The 21003-nt window shown below is 37.7% G+C and overlaps 1 protein-coding gene and 1 pseudogene across 1 annotated transcript in view; both read left to right on the top strand.

Moving 5' to 3' along the window:
* Rnls (renalase, FAD dependent amine oxidase) overlaps positions 1-21003 on the top strand; it is a 247279-nt gene that overhangs the window by 177644 nt on the left and 48632 nt on the right. The window contains exon 5 of the mRNA XM_021151942.2: positions 4407-4580. Within this exon, the coding sequence (XP_021007601.1) occupies positions 4407-4580 (174 nt within the window). The remainder of the gene's footprint in view (positions 1-4406; positions 4581-21003) is intronic.
* LOC115030044 lies at positions 838-943 on the top strand (annotated as a pseudogene).

Genomic DNA, 21003 nt, shown 5'->3' with positions numbered 1-21003 from the left:
ATACTTAATACAGTTTTGCCCAAGGTCCAAGCTAGGAAGAAAGAAAGGAATAGTATTATGAAAACAGTAATTGTTGTTTCTCAGGATACTGACAACATAGTAATTTGTTTCATACTATATTCTTACGAAATTACCAATTCTAACATGGGAATGTCTTCACTGATAGTCAATAATGCCCACATAAGAACAAGTCACAGATCCTGGACATTCAAAGCCCATGAGATATAGTTCTTACCTCACACTATGTATAATCTAGTTATTAATTTTATGTTGTGATTATTTAATAATAAAGCAATTGCTTCTTTAATTAGGATATATAAAATGAAGTAGCATTCTCCATATCCTTGAATTGATCTCCTTCCCTTGTGGCAACTTCCCAAGCCGGTAGTAGTAACCATATCAGACTTCACCTCCAACACAATATCCAAACCTCATGAACAGTAACTCATTAAAATCTTCAAAAAAAAAAATCCCAGAGTATTTTATTTTCATGTTTCATGACCTTGAAGTAGGATGCTAGGTAAAGGCTTATAACCAGAGACATAAAACTGCTATCATTGAAAAAAAAGATAAATTTTTAGAAAATCTTTACACAAAACCACACTGTTTATTAAAAGAGTAAAGGGGTGAAAGCGTCTGGGGAGAAAGCCTTTGCCTTCCACTTCCAGATTCTTACCCAGAGCATTCATGTAAGGAACTACTACAGAGTAAAGAAAAAGGCAGACACCCAAATGAAAATGTTAGGGCCTACTTGAAGATCTCAGTCCAAATGAATGAATGCTCAGAGTTTTATTTATATATTTGTATGTATGTATGTATGTATGTATGTATGTATGTATCGCTTCTCGGCCTTTTGGCTAAGATCAAGTGTATGTATTTGTGTCTAAATATATATATATATATATATATATATATATATATATGCTTACATGAATGAACATGCAATATCATATATGTTAGATGCATATGTCATATATATTAGATGTATAGACATATATATTCTAGCTAAAATGGAAGTTTATGGTGTCCTCTGTTGTTATAGAAAATCAAAGATTGTTGTAATAATTGTAATAGCCATTTAGTCCGATTTCATTCTTACATGCCTATAGTCTTCTCCTGTACCCAAACTTACAGTTATTATAACAGAGAGCAAGTCATGTGTGTCTTAGACTGACAAAGCAGCAGTAGCTTCCAGTGGGAATCAAAATCAAATCCTTGGAGGAGACATATTTCTGTCAGGTGACATAAAACAGCCACACGGTCCTAACCTGTAAAGTACCCCCTGAAACTGCTTTATTTTCTCTACTTCTTGCTCTCTAAATAGATTCTAAATAAAGTGACTCTGCAATTTAGAATTTGCCTCTCTGCCAGTAATGAGAGTGAAATGAGAAAGCCTGCTTCCTCTGTCTGCTTTAAGTCCTTCAGGTCAGTTATGAGAACCTGACATACAGTAAGCAACCCTGATGGATGAATATTTTGTCACCAAAACCAGAAAACAGGAAGAATACGTAGTATCTGCCCTTGAAAATAGAGTTCAGAACTAGAGGCCTGAGTCACAGTAGGAAACTAAGAAAATTCAATTACTTAATGTTACTCAGATGTACAGCCCAAGTCTTCTGTTCTTGTCCTCTCCTCCTCTCCTTTCCTGCCAACCCACATGTGCACAAATGTGCATGAAGACACAGATGCAAGTGTCACACAGTAGGAACAGGTCCCTAATTAATGAATTCTCTTCTCCTCACCCTTTAGAAGTTTTACTCCCGTGATAATCATAAATCGTCTCTTATAATTTACATGCATACATATATATCATGTATACATATATAAAATGATAGATTAATTGAAGATTATGTAATATTAAGGTGCATATTGTACTAAGTAAAGGTATTGTGCAATCCCGTTCACTCACTATTAGATGAGGCTGGTGGGCGGATGGTAGCATTCAAGTAAAAGGTGACTATACAGATTATGTACTTTCATTTGAGCCTTGCTTGCTTTATGGCTGTGGGTCTTTTTTTTCCCCCATAATGAGACAGGGCCTCATTATGTAACCCTAAGGTGTCCTGAAACTTACTATGTAGATTACAATGGCCTCAAACTCAGTTATCTGCCTGCCTCTGCCTCCAGGGTTCTAGGATTAAAGGTGTGCACCACCACTCCTAGGCTTCATGTATCTTTTTTCTATACCTTGACACTTGATAATTATTATTTTCCTTTCTGGAATATATGTACACATTTACCTACATAACTGAAATCCTTCAAAGTTAATTGCTTTAGCCCAAGAAATTTCTTTCAAGCAAAACAGGGCTGTTTTTAGGTCTGACCTGTATTTCAAAAATCAGAATCTTCCCATCCTAAAGCTGACGTTTTTGATGAGTGAGTCTGTTGAGAATTAGATCGTTTCAGTCAGAAGCCTCACCTCCCACCCCCATCAGACAAGGTGTTTACGGTTAGTTGCTTTTTCTCTGTAGATACCAATTACCTTCTCAAAGGGCTACCCAAAGGGATTTACCACTTGACAGTTTGTTTAAACTTTCGCTAAATGTACAAATATGGTGGAGGTGAGATCCAATTTGGCTGTCGACCTACTTGACCCTTTAGTTTTAGATTTGAAAGAAAGCAGTTCAAGCCTTCCTGTGTACTCAGTAGCTCACGACTTTGTTTGGTTTGTTGATTGCTTTGTTTTCAGTTTTCTTAATTTAAAGATTGTTTGGTTGTGGCTTTAATTCCACAAATGGACAATTTGGGAAAATGAGCTTAATTTCTTGAATTTCAGCTCTCACCTCTTCTCTTTCAGAAAGCAGTAAGCATAACTCAGTATCAAGCCATAACTTGAAAAGTGCATTAAATTAATAGAACTGAGGCCCTTCATTTTTTTTAATGTAATGGGGCTAATGTCAGATGGGCATTTGTTTATTAAGGAGGTAAAGCTTCCTAAAAAGGCAGACAGTGATGCCTGGAGAGAGTGATAGCATTTCCTTCTGAGTGTAAAATAATCCTCAATGCCTGAGAAAAGTCAGTGTCTGAGTTCATTCTGGAACTCCATTACCAGGGTGATTGAGATGACAACGTGTCCATGTCTAACAGTGAGAATTCTAGCTTCACCGAGACGAGTCCCCATGATTAAACCTCTCCAATTTGTAGTTTTCTGGAAATGTGAAATAAGAATATTGAAAAATATACAACAATATCAACCAACCAGACCCCCTAAAGCTCCCAGGGACTAAACTACCAACCAAAGAGTACACATGGCTCCAGCATATGTAGCAGAGGATAGCCTTATCTGGCATCAGTGGGAGGGGAGGCCCTTGGTTCTGTGAAGGCCCGATGCCCCCAGTGTAGGGGAATGTGAGGGCAGAGAGAGGGAAGTGGATGGGTGGGTCGGTGGGGAAGCACCCTCATAGAAGGAGGGGGAGTGAGGATAGGATAGAGGTTTGTGGAGGGGGAAAGGAGGAAAGGGGATTACATTTGAAATGTAAATAAATAAGATATCCAATAAAAAATAAAAATATATAACATGTATCTTACCAAGACTTTGATGAAATTCAACACTAATTCTAAAAATGTTTGGCCAACTATGACTCTAACAATATTTGTAGTTTTTACTGACATGTGGGACTGCTTTGTGCTTCAATAATGTATTGAATATTCTTCCCACCTCTTTTTACTTCTAAAGCCACTTCTCTGAGGGCTGACCTAAGACCCTTGATAATAAGAAGCTCCTTTAGACAGGGATCTTTCTCACTGCGTGGGTCTTTTCCAAGTAGTCTGCTTCCTTAGTGTGATCCATAAACCTTGCTGGGACTTGCTGAGGTGATGTAGCAGGGGCTGTCCATTCATACTGATGACTGAGCCGTGGCTGTCTGCCTAAAATCTACTACTGTGCAACAATAGAAAGATGACAGACAGGCAAATCAAATGGCATAGAAATATTGACGGGGCCATAAGAGGTGAAGAATCAGTCCACTCACCTATGACATGGAAATAATACTCAACCTTATAAGACTGTGGCTATAATCGTGTGAAACTTCATGCTGATAATTAGCAAAAGCATTCAACACAGTTAAATGGAGAGTAAACAAAATCCACAATGGTAGCAGACAGCCTGTGACAGCTAAAGGGATGTGAGGCTAGAGCATCAACTAAGAGCCAGAGTTTGAGAGACTCGATCGGTAGGTAGTCTAATGGACTCGACTCTTCAGTTTACTGAAAGCAACTGTGCCAACATACACATACATTCTGGAAAGAAACTAGAGCAGAGAGCATGTCACATTCCCTTTCAGGTTTCATAGCGAGTAGCACGGGAATGCTATAGACAGTTGGGACTTGTTTAAAGGAGCTTTGCATTTGATGACTAAAAGGAAAGATGATAGTTTTGAGGTTGTTTTTTGATTTTTCTTCCACAGTAATTAGTGAACGCCAGAGGGAGCAACTGAAATCTGTGAGCTACTCCTCTCGCTATGCTCTGGGCCTCTTTTATGAAGTAGGCATGAAGATTGGTGTCCCTTGGTCCTGTCGCTACCTCAGCAGTCACCCCTGCATATGCTTCATCTCCATTGATAATAAGAAGCGCAATATAGGTTAGTACTCTCATGATTTCCCTTAAACATAGGAGCGGTGGTGGGTGTAGGTTGAGGAAAATGGTGTTAGAGTGTTCCCATGGTGAGCAGACAAGTGTTTAACTCCAAGCCACGGGGGATAAAACTTACTGTCTCATTTGCTCAGTTATGAAATACACAGTGCAACCAGAAAGGTTTCTTAGACAATCATCCATCATGGGGATTGTATTATTGAGTTCATAAAAATAGTGTCTGAAAGTTTAAGATTTCAAAGTGACCTATGCTCTATTACATTAATTTGGATTGATGTATACGCAAATGTTTTTCTCATTGTTTTTTAGTGAGATTCCTTTGGGGTATTTGTTTGTCTGTTTTTTAATTTATTAACTGCTAAGAATCCCTGGCTAGATTAAAAAGTGAATTTTACCATGCTATTAAATCTATCACATCCATATTATTTTGATGTCTGTGCATATTTCATTTTTTTAAATGAGCAAAATTGATTATGATTAAAGTGGCTGGCAAATGTTTCATGAGAATATCCTAGGGTTCAGTAAACTCTACACTTTACCTTTTGGTAGAAAACAGTTTTAAAACTTAAGTTTGATTTACAAACCCATGTGTTTTAGAGGCAGAAGCAGCCAACCTGACCTTTAGAAGGAAGGAACAGAGGGAGGGAGGGAGGGAGGGAGGGAGGGAGGAAAAGAGGAAAAGAGGAAAAGAGGAAAAAGAAAGAGTAAAAGAAATTAAGTAAGAAATGAAGGAAGGGAGAGAGAGAAAGAAGGAGGAAGGAAGAAAGATTGAGTCACAAGAAAAGGTAACTGATTCATTTTAGAAAAGAAACATGAGTGTGCATTCGTAGCTGTGAGATTTTGGTGATGCCTAGGGTAATGCTTTTTATAAATAAACTGCAATGATCTAAGATGACAAAACTCGCAAGAGGAATTGCTGTGGAGTTTGTTATGGTGCTTCACTGCACAGCGATGCTTTCATCAGTCCATTAGTTAGAAGTCTTGCCTGATAAAATCACCGACTAATGTCTCTTGGCTTGCCAGAATTTTATGATAGGCCTAGGCTGCTTTTTCTATCAGAGCACACAATCTAAGAAAAATGTTTCTTTTATAACTTAAAACTCCCCAAGGGCCGTGCTGCTTATGTTAACATGATACCACATCTATATACAATCAGCAGCTCATGAAATGCCCTGTAACAGCTATGGACATTAGCTGTTACATGTGATCGTCACAACTCTACAGCTGCTTTGTTCTGAGGAAATGAAAATAATCCCTGATCCTCTCAAGTTATATACCATGAATAAGACATCTTTGGGGGTGTACCTTCGTAAGATAGGATATCTACTATTTATATATTATATATATCTACTATTTATATATATAATATATATATTTAGCTATACATAACAGAAAAAATAGGCATGTTTAAACAACATGAGGTCATTTAATAATCCTCTATGAAAAATTGATCTATTTCTTAGATTGATATGTTGGAAACATAGAGTGCCTCTCAGTGGTAGAGCATTTGTCAGATACAGGCAAAGCTCTAGGTTAAATCCCTAGCACAAAATAAAATGAAGAAAAATTCATAGAATAAACGCTATGCTGATCAGTATTTTTATTACTATGACAAATACCCAAGGGTTCAACTTCCAAGGAGGCTGACTGTCATAACATATGTTCTCTCATATGTTATGATATATGATATCTATACATAGATACAGATGTGCACACACGTTTAGAGACAAGAGTCTCACTATGTAACCCTAGATATCCCAGAACTCACTATGTAGACCAAGCTAGCCTGGAACTCCATAGATATCTGCCTGTCTGCTTCCTGAGTGCTGGAATTACAGGCTCTGCTGCCATACCCAACCTATCTTCCCATTTTTATATCTACACAAAACTAAAGAGGGAACTATGGGAGAGAAAAACAAAACAAAACAAAACAGGATTTAAGAAGGAGACATATAATATGTGAGACATGAAAGTGGGAATTACCAGGGACAAGAAGGCACAGTGAAAAAAAGAGCAGTCAGGGACAGAACAGAGGGTCAAGCAAAGCACAATGTGGATGAAAATTTCATATAGATACCTGATACTTTGTCTCAAAGTTTTTTAAAGAGTGGATGGTAGAACAAAATTATCCACCTCATAGAGAACAAGATGTTAACATAAGGAATAGGCTGGCTTTTTTGTCCCTCCTCTTTTACGTCTCATTTTTTCATCCTATTAGGCATCCCGCCACTCAGTAATTAGTCTCTGGCAGAATCCCCTCAGACACAGGCCCAGGATCTACACTAACCTCCCAGACACATGCGCAGGATCTACACTAACCTCCCAGACACATGCGCAGGATCTACACTAACCTCCCAGGCACATGCGCAGGATCTACACTAACCTCCCAGGCACATGCGCAGGATCTACACTAACCTCCCAGACACATGCGCAGGATCTACACTAACCTCCCAGGCACTTCTCAGACCAGTGAAATTGACGAACAGCACGCCCTGTCACAAAATGCTCATCCCAATGAGATGATATTTGGAGATTTAGTTCAGGTCATAATGATTACATGGAGTCCTAAGGGTGGCATCTTAGCCCAATAGGACAACAGCCTTATACAAACAAATGAGAAAAGCTTCCCTTCTCTCTAATTGCTACTTTCATATAACAAGGGAACTGTATGACAGGGTTGTAGAAAAATAGCAGGTACTGTATATCAGGAAGCTCGCCATCACCAGGAACCAGCTCAGCCAATGCCTGGATAGTGGGGTTCTCAGGCTAGAAAACTGAAAAACCTCCATTTATGAGAACTACAGAATCTCCTTAAGGTCTCACTCCCATCTTTCTATCTATCTATCTATCTATCTATCTATCTATCTATCTATCTATCTATCTATCTATCTAGTTAGTTAGTTCCAGGGATCGAAGCACATTAAAGCCTAGCAACACAGTTCAAAAGAACCACCACTGACTGATCCTTCCAGAGGCTCTATATAATAATTCTTTAATCTGCTAATTCTCATATATGCATATCAGACCTGAATTGCTACCTGGATTAATCCCAAACTAGCCACTAGTTAGGCAAGTGAGAGTATCATGAATCCAAGGTGGGTGGGATTATCACAAATCTACATCAAATATACTCCTGGAGCTGGGGTCACAGTCCTGTTAGCCATGAGCAGGAATGCTGCCTGAACAAAGGAAAGTATTGTTACAGAGAAAGGAAGAAGGCACCTGGTGACTGTGTGACCCTCCACACTTCCCACTATCTTCTATCAGAGTTACATCTTATGTAGGAGGTAAAATTCTAAATTTATCATAAAAAGAAAAGAATCACATATATTCAAATTACCATTTAAGGACCATAAAACTACATGACACTTTTGAGAATGGCAAAAAAAAAAATCAGTAAACTTAATACAAACATTTTTAACCTTTTGGATAGATTTTAATTTCTCTGGATGAGGTTAGAGTAAAAAGCTGGATTGCATGCATAGGACACCGTGATGTTTTCTACCAAGAAAGTCAGACAAGTAAGAAAGAAATAGTCCTAGTCAGACAAGAAAGAAAGAAATATTCCTATCCCTGAGCAGACTAAATTTTCTCTACAAATGAGGTGGGAGGGCGTGGGAAAGCACCCCCACAAAACTGAAGTAAAAATTTATAAAACTAAATGGATCTGAAAAGGTGAAACATAAGATCAAGAATTTCTCAAGGCTGTCAATTTTTTAATAATAGATATTTAAATTTCTCTTAATATCAACAACCATACAATTTTTAAACTGAGGAGCCAGATGAGTCAGAAATCGTGTTTTGTTGTGTTTCAAGCCACCAAGGAATACCTACATTCCTTTGTCAATTCTATGGAAATTAACCTATTGTGCACGCATTAACTTGTGTACTACCTGAAGTGGTAACTTTTAACATAAAATCTTACTGCCTTCAAATAAGTAGTTTTATTATTCTACCAGAGTCAACAGTACTAAGTGTGTCAAGCTAACTTAACACAATATTAATGCATTTATAAAGCAATTCCCTGTATTTTAGCAATAGTGACATCTAATTGGGCAAGCAAGATACATGTTGTGGTTTCTGTATCTCCACCCCATTTTGGGTTATTTTCTGGAATCAAAAACTAGTACCGTTCCTCAGAAAATTGGACATAGTACTACCAGAGGATCCAGCAATACCTCTCCTGGGCATATACACAAAAGATGTTCCAACTTGTAATAAGGACACATGCTCCACTATGTTTATAGCAACCTTATTTATAATAGCCAGAAGCTGGAAAGAATGCAGATGTCCCTCAACAGAGGAATGGATACAGAAAATGTGGTACATTTACACAATGGAGTACTATTCAGCTATTAAAAACAATGAACTTATGAAATTCTTAGGCAAATGGATGTATCTGGAGGATATCATCCTGAGTGAGGTAACCCAATCACAAAAGAACTCACATGACATGCACTCACTGATAAGTATATATTAGCTTAGAAATTTAGAATACCCAAGATACAATTTGCAAAACACATGAAACTCAAGAAGAAGGAATACTAAAGTGTAGATACTTTGCTCCTCCTTAGACTGGGGAACAAAATACCCATGGAGGGAGTCACAGAGACTGAGATGAGAAGGAAGCTGAGATGGAAGGAAGGACCATCCAGAGACTGCCCCACCTGGGGATCCATCCCATAAACAGCCACCAAATCCAGACATTATTGCATATGCCAGAAAGATTTTGCTGACAGGACCCTGATATAGCTATATCTTGTGAGACAATGCCAGTGCCTGGCAAACACAGAACTGGATGCTCACAGTCATCTATTCGATGGAACACAGGGCCCCCAATGGAGAAGCTAGAGAAAGCACCCAAAGAGCTGAAGGGGTCTGCAACCCTATAGGTGGAACAAGAGTATGAACTAACCAGTACCCCCAGAGCTCGTGTCTCTAGCTGCATATGTAGCAGAAGATGGCCTAGTAGGCCATTATTGGGAGAAGAGGCCCTTGGTCTTGGGAAGATTTTATGCCCCAGTACAGGGGAATACCAAGGCCAGGAAGCAAGAGTGGGAGGGCTGGGGAGCAGGGTGGGTGGAGGGTATAGGGGATTTTCAGGATGGCATTTGAAGTATAAATGAAGAAAATATCTAATAATAAAAAAGAACATCTAAAAAGTTAAAAAAACAAAAAACTAGTACCGTAACACACACACAAATAACGGAGGGTGTGTTTGTGTTTTGTCAGGGTAGAAAATGTAAATGTACAAAAGATACACAAAATTTACCAGCATTGAGACAACAAATGCAGTCTGTTAATAAGTCTCCAGAGACAGAAGATGCAGTAACCCAAACCAGATAAAGGTCAGGGCCTACTCATTTGTCACATGTCAGAAACAGGCAGTCAGTGCAGAAAACCTCAGCCAGAATCAACTTTCCCTTTAGGCAAAGGAAGGAAGCCCCAGTGTGTACCAGACCCAACTTAGGATGCCAACACTCTGACTATGAATCATTATTAGCTCATGTTCCCAGTGTGTTGTGTGGGACACTGGTTCTTTGGGGACTCTCTTTTTCAAAGAGCTCTGTTATCAAACCAACCAGATTTACACCTGGTTTAGAAAGTTCAAAAAATAGCTCATTAAAAGAAACATCTGGGCTGGTGAGATGGCTCAGTGGGTAAGAGCACCCGACTGCTCTTCCAAAGGTCCAGAGTTCAAATCCCAGCAACCACATGGTGGCTCACAACCATCCGTAATGAGATCTGGCGCCCTCTTCTGGAGTGTCTGAAGACAGCTACAGTGTACTTACATATAATAAAATAAATAAATCTTAAAAAAAAAAAACTAAATAGAACTGTTTAAAAAAAAAAAAGAAACATCTACAGAAAAGACATCTCCATTTCTTATAGAATTAATCTATTTGATCAACTGTACTTGATCATGGATCATTTGAAGGTAAACCAAACCTATGACAGTCCTTCAGTACACACTTGAGAAATCCTGACTTGATGTTATCGTTTGTACTTCTTGTGTGGCAGGAACATCAAGCGAGATAGGTCTGTCCCTGAAGGCATTCAATGGGAAGAAATTAGACTCTAAGATAGTGTAGGTTTAAATAAAAAGTCCTTTACCATATTCAGTTTGGATCTTGAATCTCCCCTAGAGGCTAATGTGTTTAAGAGGGGTAACCCTCACTTAGGAAATGATGCAAACTTTTGGAAGTGAAACAGTTACTGGGCATATGCCCTTGAAGGAGGTCCTGGGACTCCTGTACCTCTTTTTCTCTATATTTTATTTCCCAGTCATGAAGTCAGCAGCTATGCTATGGTATGCCCCCTTCCTCCAAGCCCAAAAGAAACAAAGTCAAACAATCATGGGCCAAACCCTCCAATCCTCTTAGCCAATGGAAACCTCAGATTGTATCACATTATTACTCTGATATTTATTGCTATAATGAAAAACTCACTAACTCACTTGAATAATTTTTGAAAAAATTTTCAGGTTAACTTAGGGGGGCGATTTGGACATAAAATTAAGACCTAGATTAAAATTCTGGTAAGAGAAAGACTAGCAATGTCTTCATCCATGAGCCCCGACCTTCTCAGACTATTTTTAAGTAACAAACACATGGAAAATTTTAATTACCTAAGTATGACAGATGATTACTTCTTGATCAGCCCAAATGGGTGTTGATTGGTAGGTAACTCTATTCAAAGAAGTTCTTTGGGCAGTAAACTTTTAAGGAGTTGGACGTGCCAATCTGGTTTGATCCTCATATGTTGTACATCTGTATCAAATTACCACTTTGTCCCATAAATAAATTCAATTAGTGTATGTCAATTAAAAATTTTAAAATGTGATGGAAAGATGACTTAGAGATTAGAAGCACTAACTACTCTTCCGGAGGACCTGAGTTCAATTCCCAGCACCCATATAGCAGTTCATAACTGTTGACTCCAGTCCCAGGGGATCTAATGTCTTCTTCTGGCCTCTGTGGGCACTGAATGCATGGAGTGTACAGACATACTGGCAGGAAAAGTACTCATATAGCAAGTAAAAAGTTTTTAAATATTTGTATATGTCTAAGGAGCTGAAGGGGCCTTATCTGGCATCAATGGGAGGGGAAGTCCTTGATCCTATGAGGGCTTGATGCCCCAGTGTAGTGGAATGCTCGGGCGGTGAGGTGGGACTGGGTGGATGGGTGGAGGAACACCTTCATAGAAGCAGGGTAAGGAGGGATGGGATGGGGGGGGTTGCATAGAGGAAACCGGAAAAGGGGATAATATTTGAAATGTAAACAAAATATCCAATTAAAAAAATAAAGAATACTAGAATAAAAATGAAATTTTTAATGGACCCAGAATCCTCTTTCTTTGGATTTACTATGTTCACAGTTATCCAACTAAGTTGATAGGGGAAAATGGAGGGCTGGACATATCAGCTAGGCTCACACCCTGCTCATTAGTGCGCAATTAAGTGGTGAACACTGATCTTGTAGGCAAATTGACCCCATCTTTTACCTATGCATGTAGAAAGAAGAAAAGTGGTTTGTAGGGATGGTAAATTAGTTTCAAATACAAGTGCAAATCCATTAACATATGGTTACTACAGAGGGCAAAAACTGAATAATTCCAGGGAGGATTGCAGACTCAGTAGACAAAGATTCTCAAAATAATTAGCAATGTTGTTCATGTAGGGAGGGCAGGAATGTGCCACATCTGTACGTATGAGATTTCTTTTTTTATTTATTTATTTATATTTATTTTTTATTAGGTATTTTCCTCGTTTACATTTTCAATGCTATCCCAAAAGTCCCCCATACCCACCCACTCCCAATCCCCTACCCACCCACTCCCCCTTTTTGGCCCTGGGGTTCCCCTGTACTGGGGCATATAAAGATTTCTAAAGCCCCTTAACTTGAATTTGGTGTTAAACTAAGCTAGGAGTTAAGTTGCTCATATTCAACTTACTCCAACCACTTAGTAGTTATATAACAATAAATTTCTTAACTTCTCTGTATCCCTCTCAGTGCTATGAGGAAATAATAATCCCAAAGACTTATTGAGGAATTAACACTTTGAGTATGTACTTCAAGTAAGAACTTCACGGAACACTTAGCAAATAATAAGTCAGTATGTCTGGCACTTAATATTTAAAGACTCTAATGTTCAACTTAGATTTTATATTCTCTAAAGCAAAGTATGTAAGCATAAAGGTTCAAGTTAAGTGAATTTCGTCTTCTATTACCAGTACATTTAGGATTCTAGACAAATTAGGTAAATAAAACAATTGATCAGGTTTTTATCTTGCATTCCTTTTCACATTTGCAAGACATTGATCATCAATGACTGAACAATGGATAACAATCTAAAGCAATTAATGCAATTTACAGCTCTAGAATCATAATGACCAATGGACATAATTAAATAGTTTTCAATGTCTGATCAAAGATACAATTTAACTCATTTAAAAAGAAGATAAACAAATTAAAAAACCCTAACTTTATCACATGGAACTTATCATTGCAAGAATTTTATTGAGATAATTTAATAGCAAAAATAACATATTATATGCCTCCTTTAATTACTAATTCCCAAAATACATAGAAATGTTCCTCATGGGCTGTTTATTGCATAAACTTTTTACATCATGAAAGATAGCACGATATAGGAAGCAATAAATAATTGTGATATATTCAAGACCTTAAATCTAGTCTCCTTGTGATCACCTAATGGATTTTCTTGATTATTCCAACTTAGTGGATCATCAGAAATATGACAGCACAAAATGATGTGCTTTGAGATTTGAATAATGTAGAATAATTTGAATCTGCCAAAAATAAAGTCTAGAGAGGTAAAAAATTTATAAAGAGAATACGAAAAGAAAAAAGAAAAGGGAAAGACAGGAAGGAAGAAAGGGAAATAACCATAATCATAAAAATCTGTCATGTTTCTAGCTCAGGTTTCTGCTTTAACATCTGAGTTCTCAGAGAAAATAACAACCTTGCTAAGATAGTGAGCACCAACAACTTACAAAGGCTGTTTTATAGAAAGTGCAGCTTTTAGTTCAGTTATAATATGTATACTTCTCATATAAATCAGGTGAGACATTTTAATTAAGAGAAGTCAAATTCTAATTACAAATAGGTATTATGATAGTTCTGCAATAATAAATATAGATGTGTAGGTGATAGATATAGATAGATATTCATTATAATATTATACCAAATATTAGAGTAATGACTTACAAGAAAAAGTTTTATATTTGAGTAATAGATATTGAGTTATCTTTTAGAGTAAAAAAAATATATATATATACTCATATATACATATGTAATCACTTAAATAAAAGTACCTGTCATATATGCATATATTTTTTAAAGTAATAAGTCCAGGGTGTAAAATACTATCATTATATATATATATTTCCCATACTTAAAAACAAAGGTGATCTTTCATTAGAGAATGAAATATTCCAACATTTTTTGTAAGGAGAACATTTGCATACAAAGTCAGACCAAACAACAGACCCCTTTTATCCTGTGGCTTCTCTGTCAATCTGTCCTCAACAGGAGAGTACATATAAGATAACACTTATCCACCCACTTGCCAAGCAATTTGTTTCAGTATGATAATTAGTGCCAGAGTTGGAAAGAAATACAACATCAGCTAAATGTTTGCATCAAAATAGTCTAAAATATGAAATATATTACTGAGATGCATATCTCTCTCTCTCCTCTCTCTCTCTCTCTCTCTCTCTCTCTCCCTCTCTCTCTCTCTCTCTTTCTTTCTTTCACACACACACACATACACACATACACACACAGAGTGACAGTTTCTTTCGGCTAGGTTAAAGTCCCAAATTCTTTACTTCTATGTTTTCCATTTTCAAATTATTCAATTGGAGAAATATGCACAAATGAGTTTTGAATGTGTTATTTGTGCCAGTAATTGCACAAAGAATTGAAGATTCCGAAGTTCCCAATATAATTCCATGAAACCTGATCAAATGAAAGACTCTGAAGGTGAAAGGTACCATTTGTGTTTGGTTCATTTAGACTTGTAAAAAGTGTAAATTCCCGTAAAGATTTACACAATACACAGTGTAAACATTGTGGGAGAGTACTTAGACGCTTTTGTCATGACATATCAAGTGATTCTTTTAGGTGAAGAAATAACAGATAAGCCTGAGGCATACATAGATGTTTAGTTGTTTATATGTAAGTTACTCTGCAACCTTGCCTTAACCTACTGTCTCAAAATGACCTTGATCTGAGCAATTGTTTTACTTCCTTAGTTCTTTTTGCTGGATGGAGGGCTGGTGTCATAAATTAAAACCCAGGCATTTTTGGCAATTTTGGCTAAAACTGGGTAGGAATGTTTAAATCAGTTCCTTTGCAGAATTTCCTGTCAGCTGAATTAATATGGGAACCCCCACATCTGGACAAGAACCTTATTTTGAATTAAGATAGAATTCGTCCTCTGGATTCAAATATAGGAAGCTCAAATTGATGTTCTCATAGTCCCTGCAACCATGTCAGCTTGTTAGAAGAGAGAAACTGAGTGAACGCTGGGCTGTTTTGAAAGATCTTCAAGTTAAGTCCTTATTGCAGTCTGAGATGAGGCTGTCAGCACTATGAGTTGTAAGCCAGGGCTTAAAATAATGTGTGCTGCTCAGCTTCCCAGACAAGTGCCTGGTCTTCATCATTCAGGAGGCACCTCAAAACCTTTGCAAGTTGAGAATGGTATTGTGCAATTGTGTAAAACTCAAACAGCTTGTGAGCCTCAGGTCCTGGGAAACAGCAAAGGCTTGAGCTGGATGGAAGCTTGACAAGTCTTCACTGTGGTCCATTTTTATCTGTGACCATGACAACACTCTCCAGAAGAGATGGGATCATTCCTTTACCTAGAGGCTCTTCAGAAAACAATTTCATCACTTCCCTTACTGTCAAGAATTTCATCTCAGATCAATCTAACTGTCTCATGGGCTACAGAATTGATGAGCCTTGACTGCAGAGCCTGCTGCTCTCACCAAAATTAGAGATTCTGTCTTTCAGTGCAAATAAATGTCATCGTTCATCATCGTATATGGGATATATCCGCTGGTCCTTTTATCTTGATCACTACTGAAAATAAGAGGTAGACATTGTTATCATCATGCATCATAGATGTGAGTATCTAGTGCTTAACAAATATTTCCTGAGACAGCTATATTGCCTATGTAAGGATGAAGAGCCCTTCCCTAGCCCTTACACAACCTTTGAGAATTAGTAACTTAGCACTACCTAGCCACTTAGCTGGGTAGGAAAAGAAATGGCTAGGCAGCAATTGTTTATCCCTTAGGCAAGCTAGGGACTGTTAACCTTAAATTATGGAAAATGGGCAAACTCCCCATTTACATGCTAGATATGAAAGCCAGTGAAGAATATATACGAATACCTCTGGCAACTACTCTAAGTTCCCTCCTCTTAGATTCCCAGTGGCTACACTGTCGTGGTGACTGCACTATGAGGTATCAACAGTGAGATCTGGACGTTTTATTGAAAGTTTTTCTCAGAGAGGTATTCTCAGTAAGCATTTTCCCTGGTCCCTGGGGAATATACATCTGCTTTCAATGGTACCCTGTAATGTGGTCCTTAATTTCCAAAGTTGCACTTCAAAGAATCCTGCTGTCCTCTTTGGAAAGCATATTTCTTTTTAATACTTAATTGAAAAACAACTGTGCTCCAGCTGAGATATTTAACTTAGAAAACATGTGATAAACTCAGTTAAGTTGACATTTCCCTGTTTTACTTTAGCAGTTCTGTGTTTGAATATCAAAATAATATTAAAGTGGCATCTTGGATAGAGTCTTAGTTTTGTTCCACTGCTGTGAAGAGACACCACCACTGAGGCTAATCTTTAAAAAGAACTCATGTATTTGGGGGCTTACTTACACTTTCATAGTATTAGTCCATGATCGTCATGGTGGGAAATAAGCAGGCATGGCACTGGAGCAGTAGCTGAGAGCTTTGCATACTGAACCTCAGGCAGTAGGCAGAGAGAGGGAGGGTCAGACAGACAGACAGACAGACAGACTGGACCTGACAGATTCAAAGCCCTGCTCCCTGACACACCTCCAAGGCTACTGCCTAATGGCTCACCAACTGGGGACTAAACATTTAAAACATATGAGCCTATGGGTACCGTTCCCATTCCAATATCACAGATAGTAATCTTTCCCAAATGAGTTGATGTTTAATCGGAGGACAGTGGCTGATGAGCTCTTTATTGTCAATTCACAGGTAAGTACACAGTTGTTCCGTATAGTGCAGTGGACTTTGAAGCATGCAGTCCTCTAAGCTGTATTCAGCACTGAGATTTAGGATGGCCCACATGATGCGGCTCTTCTCTCCGTAGAGTGAAAGGTGTTGACTGCCAGCATCTCCATGTGATTCAGATAACAGCGCTGTAACCGGGTTTCTTAGTTGCTTTGAGTTTCAAAGTGCTATATGACAAGTACATTGTCTCTCTACAGTGTCACAAGAGTTGAATAAAATAGTATGTACAAAACCCCTAGTATAGCACGAGAAATGTTCATAGTAAATGCTATTTTTATAATTGTCACAAACAGCATGTTTTCCTATTAGTCTTTTATTTATATAAGCACATTCATTTTGACAATGAGACAAGCATGCCAATAAGTGTTTCAAATATTATTTTGTTAAAGTGATAGCGCTTACACATAATGAGACTACACAATCTCTCAAGTATTAAACTCAGCGCGGAAGTCAGGTGCGATTCTTCCTGCTTATGAAATCTTGAACATGATGTACTGATGATCAGAAAATAGGGTATTCTCTGAGGAGATCTGGCTTCAACCATGAAGACTGTTTCAAGAGCAAGTTTCAAAGTCTTAACTACACAGTCTCACCACAGGAAATCTCTTCACTATGACATTAAAAACTTTGAGTCAGGTAGCGTTTTTAACTGCCAGAATCACTAGCCCATCCTTTCATCATTTGTGATATTATTGACTCAGTTCAGCCTAAAAAGCCCTTCAAATTATTACTAGTGATGTGCTTGGTCTTTAGTTGAGAAGACTTTGCTATGCTCTCTAAAATCACATGCAGACCTTGGTATTTTTAATGGTAATTATGCCTATAGACTTCATATATGTGCTCACCTATATATTGAGAAGAGTTCACATGTACCATACAAGACATTCAATTCCCTGCATAACATGAATGAATATTAAACATCAGAATCTGAAAAGACTCTGTTGAAATCCCATTAATATTTATAACTGATCTGTGGGACTAGGGGACAACTTTAGTATAAAATATTTCAAATTCACAGTTGTAATAATGTACCATCCTTGAAATTAAAATATAGGTTTTTCCACTGAACTGGGTTCTGTTCTATGTAATACTAATGAATTCTTCGTTGATGTTATTAAGTGCCCTTACACTGCTTAGTAGTGTCGAGAAGATGGCCTTGAAACCTGAGTTCACCCGAGCCTAATTCTCTTTTTACATTAAAAACAAAATTCCTGTTTGTTTCCTTCCTCTCCTATTTTCAGAGTAATGGCTTCTCGAAGAATTTCTTCTTTAATTGAAGAATCTTGCCCAAGTACCCAGATCTATTCTTTAATCATAAGTCAAAATACAAGAGGAAAAATAATTCATTCATCTCATTAGGAAAGAATAAGACTGCCCAAAGTGGCCTGGTTGATTTCCTGTACAAAGTGGGGACAGGAATTTTTTTTTCTGCTAACTTGAATAACTTCATTATATGATTGATCTCAGATATTAAAATTCAAAATTTTATAATATCAAAGCAAAATCTTCATCTTAATGAACCAGATGGACTAAAGCAAAGGTTTTGGTCAATTATAGCCAAGAGATATATTTCATCTTTTTACAGAATCCTTTCAAACAGTGACAGATCTAAAACTGAACCCAACCATGCATCTACTATGATGACAACATGATATTCTTAGGGCAAACTTGTACACAGGCTCAAGGAGGAAATCTTGCCTAATTCAGGAAAACAGGCCAATGATAACATCACTTAAGACACAAAGTTCCACATAGGACACAGTGCTGACTAGGACAAAATAACAATGTATAATAAAGGCTGACTTCACAGGAATGGTGAATATTGAGGAAATGAAGATTTTAGTGGAGTGACATCTTAGAAAACCTAGGATATTTCTTACATATTGTGGAAATAACACTACAGCCATCGAGAGCCTAAAATCCAAATGTGAGTCAGGTTAAGCCCTCTGCCCTAGGGATCTGAGTGAGGTCCAATTAAAAGACCATTGAATCCTTCTGTTTTTTCCTTTTGGCAGCACAAGTAAAAGCTGTAACAAGCTGAAAATCTCCCGTTGTCCCAGGATAAATAGATGTTTTCATAAAGCTTGGGGGGTCTTAGCCAAAGGGCAAAGCTTCTCTTAAACAGATCCAGAAATATATACAGTCTCAGTAAATATGGCTGTTTTTCCCCCTAAACGAGCAGAATCTTTGGAAGTTTTAAAGGAACTGAGGCTAGGAAAAATATCCCAGTCCTGGACAAGAGTAGAAATCAGAAATACTTGTGAAAATTGCTTTCTTTATTTTTTTCATTCATATCCAACTGTTCTTCCATGCTGCCTACCCATTGCCTAGTTTCACGCCCTATGCTCAGTCCTTGACAATTTCCATGTTTCTAAAAGATGAAATCACTAGTCTTTTCACTCTCTCAAGCAAAACTCAGGAAACATCTTTGTTTCTTCTTCTCATTTATGTCAATGAACAATATGTAATTAAGTCAGACTGACTGCTCCCAAAGTCAACTTTGAGCTCATCTCTTCATTGCACTTGATCCTGCCAAGCCACTGTTTTCTCTCAAGTAGCCTTCTAGATACTTACCTTCTCCAGTTCCTTTATGGAGCCAGAAATGTCTTCCCAAAGCCCGTATCTGCCCAGGCCACTCACTTGCTTCCAATCAAAAGCTCTCCAATACCTTCTTTTGCATATAAGATTAAACCTCAAATCCTTCACTTGTCCTACACTGGGTTAAGTGACCTAGAACAAGAGTCACAAACCTTTTCCTACAACAGCCAGAAGATAAATATTCTAGATTTTGTGAGCTATACACCCTAAGAAGCATCTACTCAGATCCACTGGTGTAATTAAAGCAATATATACTATGCAATGACATGGGTATGGACATGCCTCAATAAATTAGTACAAACACAAGTGTGCAAAGTATTTGGTATCAAGATCATAGTTTGTCTGCCTCGGCATGTGCCTACCTCACCAGTTCGTCACTCTTAGCCAGTCTAGCTGCCCTGTCACATACTTTTTAACCAGTTGTGAATTTTCCCATTTCAATAATTTTCTCTGTAGACTGTCAAAGTTCAATTGCTCCTTCTACAGAGGCCATTTCTTCTTATTTGTTTTCTTTTCTTTACTGTTGCTGCTGCAGCTGCTTCTGTTGTTGTTGTTTGTTGTTGTTGTTGTTGAGACAGGGTCTCACTATATAGTCTTGGCTCTACTGGAACTCATAAGGTAGACTTAGGTTGGCCTTGAACTTTCAGTAATTATTCTGTCTTTGGCAGTACTAGTACTACCTAGTACTAGGATTAGGATTACATCACCATTTCTGGACAGAAGCCATTTATATATTCTCTATTTAATTCAGTTTCCCTCAGTACTCTTAAATAGCAGCCTGTATTTTCAGTAATTGTGAGTAATCTCAATTGCCAACTTGATGATATCTACTTGGGTGACATATATCTGAGCATGCCTGTACATGATTATCCTTATTAGATTACTTGAAATGAGATGACTGGCTCATTGTGGGTGTCACCATTCCCTAGGCTAGGATCCTTGAATATATAAAAGGAAAATGTGATGTGAGCACATGTGGATACAATGTGAGCAGCTACTTTCAAGCTCATGCCGTCTTGACTTCCCTGCTGTTGTACCTGAAATGTGAGCCAAAATAAACCCTTTGTCCCTTTTTTAAGATATCTTACTATAGCTACAAGAAAAGTAACTATACATATGTCCATGAGCTCTTTGCTTAATATCTAATTTATCTTCAATTTTTTTATGGGTCCATAGGTGGATCTGTCTGTAGTTGGTGCTTAGCATAAAGTATTTCTCAATAGCATGCTAGTCAATTAAAAGTTAATTAATGAAATTGAGTCAAATAATGAGAGAAGAAAAAGAAAAATATAACTTAGTTACTGCTGATATGAAATATAAAATGCTTTCATTGAAGCCCATTCTTTCCCAAAGTACATCATTTTAAAAGTTATACTTGAATACTAGTCAGAGCAATTAATTGGCATTTCTCAAAAATTTAAGAGTATACAGAACCCATGGCTCATATAGCACCCTGAGGTTTATGCAATCTGATGTTGAGTGCGCAACGCTGCCATCTGAAATAAAAGGCCA

Source organism: Mus caroli, chromosome 19 (assembly GCF_900094665.2).
Source record: "Mus caroli chromosome 19, CAROLI_EIJ_v1.1, whole genome shotgun sequence".
Lineage (NCBI taxonomy): Eukaryota > Metazoa > Chordata > Mammalia > Rodentia > Muridae > Mus > Mus caroli.
This window is presented reverse-complemented; position numbering and strand designations above follow the sequence as displayed.